Raw genomic sequence first — 11,718 nt, 5'->3', positions numbered from 1 at the left:
GATGACCCTGGTTGTAGAAGGTCAGCTTTGAGTCTGCTGCATGAAGGGGGGTGGGGGGGGACAAACTCAAAACCATTTCTGAGAAATAACTCACCAAAACGTTATGTGGTTTTCTTCACATGCAGTCAAACCAGAGAGAGACTCACATGGAGGAAAACAAAAAGAAGTCTTTAACTCCAAACGCTTTCATTCTCAGTTTTTTTGGAAGCAGCAGGTAGCACAAGATTTGAGTGGAATGCAGCTTTATTTGTACCTGTGCAGGTACATAACATAACTGAACTGAGTTCAGGATTTGACTTGGTATGCAAAGTGTTATTTTATGTAATATATTATTTAAAAAAAATATTGATCAGCCTTTCACATCACACCTGTCCTGGCAGAGAAAGCCAGTGAAGTCCAAATATTCCACAGCATGTACAGTTTATTATTACACAAAACATCACACTTTGCTAGTTGTGTCATTTCTGTGTATTGGATGTATTATTTGTTGTTTGAACATCATGCCAGTTCCCTCTCACTGCTGCAGAGGGCAATAGTGTGCAGGTGCAAGCTTTTGATTTCAGCTTTAAACAAACTCTTTTTGTGTTCATTCTTCAAAAATAAGTTTTTATTGATCAGTAATGAGTGCAAATAAAATTTAAATCAGTTTGTATGCTCTGACTTATTTCTTACTTGCACATTATTTGTCCATCTGTAAAACTTGTAACTCGTATGTAACAGTGTAATAAACGTTTACTCTGGTGAACAACCTAAAACAGCAACTGCCTGATGGAGTCAAACTGACTCGGTCCTTCCACTGCAGCTCAACACTTCAAGGAAAGAGCTAATTACATTCTAGATGTCCACTTGATTTGTCTAACTAGAACACCTAAAGTCTCATATTACTTAATTAATGGCTAGTATGAACAGGTGGAATTATTGCAGAAACCATAAACCTGTTTCCGTGCATACATATGGGCACCTGACTATTGTTTTAAGATTCAGATTCAATACTTTATGACTTATATTGCCATTTCGACAGGAATTTGGTTTGCTGAGCTCACACGAAACATAAATAACCTCACCTCACACTCCATATCCACCTCAGGGGGTAAACTTAAAGTGCTCATATTATGCACATTTCAGGTTCATAATTGTATTTAGAGGTTGTACCAGAATAGGTTTACATTGTTTAATTAAAAAGAAAACATCATATTTTTGTAGTACTGCACATTACTGCAGCTCCTCTTTTCACCCTATGTGTTGAGCTCTCTGTTTTAGCTACAGAGTGAGGCATCTCACTTCCATCTTTGTTGGGAGTCACACATGTGCAGTAGTAAGGACTACTAGCCAGTCAGAAGCAGAGTATGAGGGCTTGCCCTGACAGTAGCTAAGTAAGGACTACTAGCCAGTCAGAAGCAGAGTATGAGGGCGTGCCCTGACAGTAGCTAGGTAAGGACTACTAGCCAGTCAGAAGCAGAGTATGAGGGCATGCCCTGACAGTAGCTAAGTAGGGACTACTAGCCAGTCAGAAGCAGAGTATGAGGGCGTGCCCTGACAGTAGCTAGGTAAGGACTACTAGCCAGTCAGAAGCAGAGTATGAGGGCGTGCCTGACAGTAGCTAGGTAAGGACTACTAGCCAGTCAGAAGCAGAGTATGAGGGTGTGCCCTGACAGTAGCTAGGTAAGGACTACTAGCCAGTCAGAAGCAGAGTATGAGGGCGTGCCCTGACAGTAGCTAGGTAAGGACTACTAGCCAGTCAGAAGCAGAGTATGAGGGCGTGCTACGCTAGCAGCTAGGCGAGCATTATAACTATAGCTGCCAACACTCCCGTTTTTCTCCCGTTTTTTAGCCCTATCTCCCGGACCTCTCCCGGTTTGTTATTTCTCCTGGGAAACTCACGGAATTTGCACGGCCCAAACTCCTTTATAAATAATCGGACCAATATGTTTGTTTAATGTTGACCAGTTGCCAGATCTTGTATGAAACGCATCCTATTCACACAATCCAAACACAATATACAATTTTCAACCCGTTTGTCACCTCAATCTGGCAACCTATTACCCAGTCTGCGCAGTTGATCTCTGCACAAGCTTCGCGGAAAGTTCAGACCCGAAAGCGAGCCGATAAAGATGGCAGGTGAAGGTGGTGTTCCTGCAAAGAAATTGAAATATAGCTGTAAATTTCAACATGTTGGGCGCAACAAGTTACATACATCTTACCTAATCAGATCGACAACCTCCATGCTTTTTGTAAGGTGTGTTGCATTGATTTTTATGTAGCGCACGGCGGGGAAAATGACATTACCCAGCACATTAAAACACAGCGGCACCATCGCGCAGAAGAAGCACATAAGGGCACACGGGCGATTTCATCCTTCATCATGAAAGAACAGACAGAGGCAGAAAACATGAAACAAGCTGAACTCAAGATGGCAATGCACAGACTGACAGTACACTTAACAGTAAGTCTTGAGTAAAACATAGATATTATCCACCTCTGCTGGTGATCAGTGGATATTATAACAACAAAAACCAACAAACATCAAACCTCAGGATTACATTTCTTTAGGAAATTAGACTCTCCACTTTTTACCCAGCAGACATTTTTTTACTGAGTGCTCATTGCATGCTACAGTGCAACTAAGTCTTATTTAATCTAAGTTACACCTGAGTTCTGTTTGTCAAGATCAAAGGAAATGTGAAAGAATCAGAAAAGGTCTCATTGCCACAATAAGTACACTTATGTGAAAGTTTGCCTCGGTGAAAGGTGCATACACAAACAAACAAACAAACATATTACTGTAAACATGAATATGAAATAAACAATAAATACAGAAAAACATATATTCACATACAGAGTACCAGCTTTGACTGCCCAGGGTGAGAAGCTCTCCAAGCAGAACATGTTTTGTTGCTGTTTGATTGAAATAAAATACACATCAAGTCTGAAATTGTCATGAGTGTTTAATTCCACATGTTTGCAGCAGCATGTGTCTATTTTATTTGCAATTCATGTTTTTTTAGGTTTAAGCATTTTACAATTTTTCTGCAAAGAAAAAGCCACTGAGTGAGGACAACATGCATTGGTGAAATGTAACTAAGTACATTTACTCAAGTACCGTACTTAAGTACAAATTTGAGCTACTTGTACTTACCTGAGTCTTTTCGTTTCATGCCACTTTCTACTTCTACTCCGCTACATTTCATAGAGAAATATTGTACTTTTTACTCAACTACATTCATCTGACAGCTTCAGTTACTAGTTACTTTATAAGTTACGATCTCTGCACACAAAACACATGTAGTTAATAAAAATATATTGTTTTATTATAAATAAAACTAGCCAACAATATAACGGCCTACAAGTCCAATGAAATGATTAGACCATTAAACACACAACTGTTTGCATCCTTTCCAGTTTCTAAAACATGACTATTTTTTTTATGACTTGTAATCCTTTAAGTACGTTTTCCTGATGATACTTACATATTTTTAAATATTACTTTTTTTAAAGTAATATTTTCAATGCAGGACTTTTACTTACTATACAGTGTTTTTACAGTGTGGTAATTGTACTTTTACTTACCCTCATGTTGTCCTCGGGTCAACTTTGACCCATTTTCAAAGTTTCTACGTCTTTTCAACCAAATTTCCCAAAAAAAAACATTAATGGTTCCATCCACTAATTGATGACCACTACTTTTATGGTCTACCGGTTAAAATCTGTGATCATCCATAAGCATATGTTTCTCTGACCTTAATTGTTAGTCAAGATAATTCCTAATTTCTGCTCATTTTACTCAAACATTACCGATAATTTCATATAAATGATGTTTATTCACCATCAATTCCATAAAGAAGTGTAAAACTAGCGGTAACAACTTATTAAGTTGGCTAAAAAAGATATAACATGCAATTGGGTAATCATCAAGAGGCTACTTTATGCTTTATAAACAGGCAAACCGAACCGGAGGGCAACAAGACAATACGAGGGTTAAGTGAGGAACTGAATACTTCTTCCACCACTGACAACATGAAACTGAGTTCCGTATGTCTGCATGGATTTTTCACGTTATAGCATGTTAGCACACTTGTTAACAGGGTCAGTCAGCCTGAGCAGGGAACTGCCACCTCAGACAGATGATCAGTGGGCCAAATCGGGCAACATAAAGCTGAGCCTGACATGCTGAGATGTACTAAAATGCTCTAAATGTGTATTGAGGTAACCGCAGGTGTGTTTCTTTTTGTCTCACTTAAAAAAAGACCCAACAAAAGTAATGCTCCATCTAATAACTTTGGTGTTAAAGCTATAGTGCGTAGTTTCTGTCGCCCCATGAGGAATTCTAAGTAATGACAACAACACTGTCAGCGCATCCACATGGGTTGCATATGATACAAGCCTTGGTGAAACCTTGCACTTACTAAAATATGGTAAATGGTAATAATTTAATGAATAAGTGTGTGTGTGTGTGTGTGTGTGTGTGTGTGTGTGTGTCTGTCTTGTCTTGTCTTGTCTGTATCTGCTATTTGGGTTACTTACCTTTACACAACTATTAACTAAAACAACAAGTATTTATGTATTGAGTTGATGTAAATCAATGTTTTTTTTTTTTATCAGATTCATCGATTAATCAAAAAAATAATCGACAGATTAATCGATTATTAAAATAATCGTTAGTTGCAGCCCTAATTTCTATGTTGCCTGATATCAAATTGTATACAAAAACAGAGAGGGACATTCACTGTGGCTATTTGGCTCTTAGTAATTTGTAGATGTCAGCTGGTTGACCTCTGACCTTTGCGTTTGAGGAAGTTGAAAGAGCGAAAGAAGCCTCCACTTCCACCTGTTGGGGTCTTAGGACCCTCCTCACCAAGGAGCTGTGCAAACTCTGTCCCGGGTAGATCAATAAGGCGAGTAATGTTACTAAGCACAAGCTCTAGGAAAACATCAGGGCTCTCATGGCGGAGTTTCTCCACAAAAAAGTCAGGACTGAAGAGGACTTGTGGTCGGCCAGCATGGGACCCCCCTGGTGATTCCTCATGATTCATCACCATATTGTGCACTACACCTCTGCTGGGGAGAGACAGGAAGACTTTAAAAACACATTTTTCTCGTAGTATGGGAGAGGAAATCATACATATAATAATAATAATAATAATAATAATAATAATATATATTATTATTATTATTATTATTATTATTATTATTATTATTATTATTATTATTATTATTGTGTAAAAACACAGGCACGTAAGTCTGCTGCTTGATGGATTTGTTGTCAACTAGTCAACTTTATTAATATTAATTAGGGATCTTTGTTGTATGCCTCTGCTGAAAAGCAACAGCTTTACAAATTAAGATGTGTATAAACAGGATATACAGACCATGTTCAATAGCCTAAGTTAATATTACCTGATGACAAATTTAGGCTTATTTTCTCCCTCCAGAGCCAGTTGACATTTAACAACGGTTTTGACAGGCTGCAGTTCTCAAGACAAGTAAATGTAACTTAATGTGTAAAATCGTATTAGTGCCTCTTTAACCTCACCCCCTTCTGTAGCCAATTCTGACAAAACCATTAACATCTACAACCTCACAAATTACCACAAAGGTGAAACTACACTTCTGACCATTTAAGCAAACCTTAAAACTAAACAAAGGCGCTATTGATGTTATGTTCCTTCCTTTACAAACGTTAACGTTATGCGTGTAAAGAAACGTAGGAACAGTGGGTTATTATCACAGTACTGCACCACTAACCTAGCTAACGTCAGCTAAAACAACCTAACGTTAGCTAACCAACATTTAGTTTTGCTCGTGTAGCGTGAGCGTTGGTTTGCCCAAACGTAGCTAGCTAACGTTAGCTAGCTATGTCAACCCATTATCGCTCAGCTAACGTTAGCTAATGCAAGCTGTGAATCCCCCGTAACTTAACTCATTTTCGAATATGCATTACAATTGTTAACAGCAATGCCTGGCCACCAAGCTGTAGCCCACTAACGTAATTTTCATCTTTGAAAGCAGCATTAACATTACCGCTTGAGCTGACGGCTAACGTTAGAGTGACAGCCCTTGTCAATCAGTCTCACTGACTGAAACGCATGTTCACCAGTCTAAAATGTCTCAAGTTCAGCTTAAGACAAAGTAACGCTAACTCTCGTCAATGTAAATAATAGTAAACGTATCATTGTTAGTCTCCATTCGTTTCTTACCTTCTATTTTGTTTGTTTTCATCGACATCTTTACCCGCAGCCATGTTCAGTTTGAATCCTCCGCTGTTATCCCTCAGGCCCCGCCCACGCTGTCAACCATTGGTCGTTTTTCGAACGTGGGCGTGGCATGATGTGTCTGATTTGCCCATGTCCCTTACTGTGATTGGTCGGTTTGAATTCAGTAGCTTTTGTCAAGAGGAAAACAACATCTGTAAGGTAAGCAACATCAAGCAAAACAGTGCTCTGTGCAAGTATACAATAATACCACAGTGGTGGAAGAAGTATTCATCACTATTATACTGTTAACACTCACCAGCACAAAATGCAAAATCACATTTCATCCCAGCATTTCAATTTAATTTCTATTCCACACATATCTACATGTTCTTTATCATGTTTCTCTCTCTGATTAGGAAAATGGAGTAGACACAATTCTAATGTAGAGAAAGTTACTACAAAGTTAATCTACAAAGTTGCAGAGCTACAAAGCAAAAACAGAATAAAAGAATCACAAGTACAAAACTGACTTAATTTAAAGACAAGCTGTAGCAATTTTAAGTTTATTAAATGGATGGGTTTCAAGCAGAGAACAAAATAGTATGATACATTCTGTCAATGATAAAGGCAACCCTCCTAAATATCTCTCTTTCTCACACATTTACACACCATTTTTCATCATGAACTTCATTAAGAAAAAATTAAGAAGAAATTTGTTACACAATTGTCTCTCAGTTTTGAACCATATGAAATATTTTTTGCAAAACAAAATTAAGTTGCTGGCTCTTAAGGCCATGACTAAGTGTTTCAAAGACTAGATAAAGTCAATAATTTAACAAAAGTGACTGAATTGTATAGGCCATATAACTAAACATCAAAAGGCATGACGTGTACATTAGTAGCGTAGGGTGGGCATGTGGAGTGAGAATGGTGTTCGAATGTTGAAAAATGCATAAAATAAAGGAAACAGGTGGGGAAAGGTAGAACTAATGCTGCCACATAACAGCTGGATGCCTGCAGGGACGGAGGAAGAGAGATCAGTAACAGAGCCTCAATGTTATAAGCTGGAAACACCGGGCCCAAGTCTTACCAGAAAATAGGGGTGAGAATCAGAGCTCTCACGATACAATATCATTAGGATACTTATGTCACAATACAATATTATTGTGATTTTAAACATATTGCAATATTTTTCAATTTATTATCTTTTTTTCCAACTTCAAATGTTTCCCAATCTCAAATGATGTCCCCAAAAGGAAACTTTGTCAACATCTGTTTTACTGTATCTATATTTATATCTATATTGTTGTCTCTATTGTACAGTATGTGTCTATATTACTATTTGTCTATGTTTACTACTACATGTCTATTTGTTGAATGTATAGAGAGTTAACACCTACCAAAGTCAAATTCCTTGTTTATGTTAGTATACTTGGCCAATAAATCTGATTCTGATTCTGAAATCTGATTCTGATCTAAAAAGATAACTTTCTCTCTTTGTTCATCTAAAAACTTTTTTTCAGGTGCCCATAAAACATACTGCAACAAAGTGTCCTACATCAAGAGAAGCATCTGTGCCCTCAAGGGCTCGTCCGTGGACATCTCTTGCTCTTACTTTGCTTAAGGCAGGCTTATATATTGCATACAAATTCTGGTTCAGGCCTGGACGTAGTCATCCCTCACAGCCCGATGACATTACTAAAGACTCCCAGTATGCGGGTCATGTTCAGTTTTCGGGTATCGAGGGCAGTTGCTACAGAGAGAAGACTTAATAATAATAATAATAATTTTTCACTTTTCATGGACTCAAAGTCGACTTGCCACTCTTAGCATCACTGACCTGAGAGAGAACGACTCAGCTGAGTATTATTTCAAATTTAAAGCACAACGCTTTAAATGGAGGAGCAGTTTACCTGGCACAACTCTGACTGTCCCAGGTACTAATCAACACAAACTATATTACATTTAACGCAAACACCTTCACAATATTTGTCCATATAAGATGTAGAATTGTTTTATTGTGAACCTGATAATTCATGTTTTTTCCCAACTTAAGGGACACTACAGGTGAATAGGTAAACATTTTTTAGTTAATAGATATCACCATGAAACGTCCCCAGTTGATTACTGAACTTAGGACTTAAGATAATGTTTTTGGTATTACAAGTTTTCTGACATTCTATGTTTAAATATGCAAATGAGGCATTATCTAATGCTAACTTTTGGCAAAGACGCAAATAGACAAAGTAACGAAAAATAAGCATGTTGTCTTTCATCTAGTCTGAAAGAAAACATGTTAAATTAGCCCAAAGTCTCAAAATTGACCGTAACATACAGCAGGCCTAAGTATTTGAATTTTATCAGCCACTAGAAATATCCACTGGAGTTTAAAATTCCACGACAGAAAGCCGAAGGAAGCAAACATACATGCATCCGGTGGAATTTCCTGCGGCACCGGAGCAATCCTGGAAGTGGAACGTCAAGGATAAAGACAAAGACTATTGCAACTCTCTTTTAACCGCCATCAACCACAAATCCTTCGCCGGCCGCCAGCTGGTCCAGAGCTCAGGAGCCAGGCTTCTGTAGTGGAAAGTTTTATCTGTCATACTGATGTGTGATCTTTCTTTTGTATTTTATCGATTACTGCATGTTTTTTAATATTCTCATCACTTTATATGTATTTACTTTTATACTATCGATATTTACTCTGTTTTCTATATGATTTATATGATTAATATATCAGTTTAAAGGCAATCGTGGCTTCTCCTGCCTCTGTAGTGCTGAACCTGCGCTGCCTCCCTCTCTCTGGTGTAGCCTCCACACTAAGCAGCACCTGGCAGAGAGCCAACTTCAATAACTTCAAGCAGTCTTTTCTGAAAAGCTCAAGACTCAGTAGTAAAATGAGCAGAATCAGCAAGACCAAGATTGCTGAGTCAACAAGAATACAGCACCTCCCTCTGCATGATCACCCATAAAAACCCTGAGGTTTCTTTGTTCACTTACACACTTTCTCACTGCCTGGTCACTCTGTTCTCTTTCTACTTGCAAGAAGAATAAAGAAAATAACATAGATAACTCCAGCGTGTCATACAATCTTAATTTCCAGCTTCATCACCGAACACCAAAGAGATTTTCCACAACACTTCTCCCTGGTTTTAACAGACGACATCACATCACTCCAATCCTAGCTTCACTTCACTGACTCCCTGTCCGTTTTAGAATTGATTTTAAGATTGTACTGATTACTTTTAAAGCTCGTCAGGGTCCAGCCCCCGACTATATCTAAGAGATGCTGACCCCGTACAAGCCTGTTCACAGCCTTAGATCCTATTTTTATCATCTTTCTCATTGTTTTTTCTTCCCCAATTTCCTGTTCATTTCATTTTGTTTATTGAAATGTGATTTGTTTTCTGTCCTTTAGAGCTGTTCCATCTCTCCTTTTTTACTAATACAATGTTGTGTATTTATGGGTATGTGTATTGATTTGATGTGTATGTTTGTTAAGGTGCTATGCAAATAAAGTGATTATTATTTGTTATGATTTGGTGCTTTATAAATAAAATTTAATTGAATTGAATACTCGTCTTATACAGTCCAGTTTTATCCCGGAGATATTATGTGGTGCTTTGAAAGGATGTCGGGATTACCAAACTTTATCAGTGTGTGTGAGTCGACTCCACTCTATCATTATGCAAATTGCAGAAAGTCTACCTGAGGTAACACTATAACATAGACTTTTAGATATGGACATCCAATAAAATACCCTGTTTCACAAAAAAAAAAAAAACTCACACTTCTCTTGAAGTTTAAAGGGTTGTTCTCTCCTCCACTCACTGACTGCATGCCTATTAATAATGTTAAACCTGATTCGACTTCCTTCCTCTTAGCAGCCTGACTTCTGTCTTCTGCGTACCGTACTGACCACAGAGGGCGTTATCTTTCAAGACGATCTCTCTTGGTTGTAAGTAGATTGTTTTATTAATGCGATTGCTATTTCTTGCAGACATTATTTACCTGTTGATGTGTTTGTTATTTTCTCTGAAGTCCTGCAGATGAGAGGAGCAGCTATGAGTTTAACTGCAGCAGGGAGGGATTTGTTGTCTTCCTTCTCTCTGTGCCAGGTACTGTTTATCATTCATTTACATCATACATTTTACGGTAGGGCATTTAGTACGCATATTCAGAGTTTTAAAAAAGTGATACTTTTTTTTATTGAATTTCTAAATCATTGACTTTTCTAGATTTAATTTGTGATGTGATGCAAACTAGTAAAACACATTCACTTCTGTTTCTTTGTTACATCTTGTCGTAGGTAATGATGTGTTTCACACTCTTCTGTATCATCACGTTCGCATTATCAGCACTCAGTGGTTTTTTTGTGGTGTCTGTCATCAGATTGTGTTAAATGTTTTTACGCATGCAACACCCCCCTGTATCCTTTTACCTGAACATTTAATGGTTGTGTATCTTTGCACAGTAATGGTAGTGCTGCTTTTTAATTAACTGTATAACTGGAACTGTTAGCGGTTCATCTGAAGGATTCAGTCATTTAGGTGAACTATAAATGTATGTCCTTTTTAAAGAACAAGGTAACATCTATTAAGAGTTCAAAATACAAACCAAACTTCCCCATCATTTTGTTTCACTAAGAAGGTGTGAGGTTTCAGACAGGGCACGTCAGACAATCTCTCCCTCTCATTTCCTTTAAAACTGCATTAAGATTCACACCTTCAATGCATTGCTGATCACTAAGCCTTTGGACTTCTCCACATCTGTGTTCACTGTGTTCACTTAATGCAGATATGACATAATGAAAGTCAGACATTTTTATGCACTTTTAAACTCATACTATTAATAACATACGATTCCATATGAAAGAAATATTTCCCCAAAATGCTGATGTAAGACATCTTTGTCTTATGAACATGCAGTGAGACGTTCTAGCGCCAAGTAGCTTTGGTCAAAGTGTTTGTCATCTAGCAAGTTTCCATATTGGAGAAATTCAATTTTAATTAAATCATTAAATTCCGTCCTTACTTTTATGTTCTGAGTCTGATTGTGCTTCCTGCTGTGCTCTGTGTTGCAGTGATACAGGGCCAGAGTGACTGGGAGTAACTTACCCTTCACTCCGATCTGTGCCTTAAAGAGATCAACCGTGGACATACCGTGCACCTACAGATACCATCCACAGCAAGTCATCAAACTATAGAAGTTCGAGAACGATTATGGTTTTGCTAAAGAGAGTATTAATACACTTGTGGATCTGAAAAAGGACTCAGACTACACAGGTGGTGCAGTATCACTGTGATGACAAGAACTGCACTCTGACAATCAAAGACCTGAGAGAGAGAGACCGGCTGGTACAAGTTCAGGTTCATAACTAACCATACACACTTGGAGGTTTACTGGTTCACCTGGAGTCACTTTGTCTGTTACTGGTAATATTTATTGAAATATTTCTGTCCAATTGTTTTCCTGTGAATCTTTTGTGTGTCTGTTTGCATACATGTACTTTAATGGTTTAGTT

The 11,718-nt window shown here is 37.9% G+C and overlaps 1 protein-coding gene across 1 annotated transcript in view; it reads left to right on the top strand.

Annotated features, from left to right (window-relative positions):
- The first annotated feature begins 1 nt into the window (after position 1).
- The window catches only part of LOC114545276 (interferon gamma receptor 1-like), a 16,808-nt gene continuing 5,091 nt past the window's right edge, over positions 2 to 11,718 (top strand). The window contains exon 1 of the mRNA XM_028563573.1: positions 2 to 20. Within this exon, the coding sequence (XP_028419374.1) occupies positions 2 to 20 (19 nt within the window). The remainder of the gene's footprint in view (positions 21 to 11,718) is intronic.

The sequence above is a fragment of the Perca flavescens genome, chromosome 2 (assembly GCF_004354835.1).
Source record: "Perca flavescens isolate YP-PL-M2 chromosome 2, PFLA_1.0, whole genome shotgun sequence".
Lineage (NCBI taxonomy): Eukaryota > Metazoa > Chordata > Actinopteri > Perciformes > Percidae > Perca > Perca flavescens.
The sequence above is the reverse complement of the archived record's forward strand: the minus strand, read 5'-3'. Positions and strand labels throughout refer to the sequence as shown.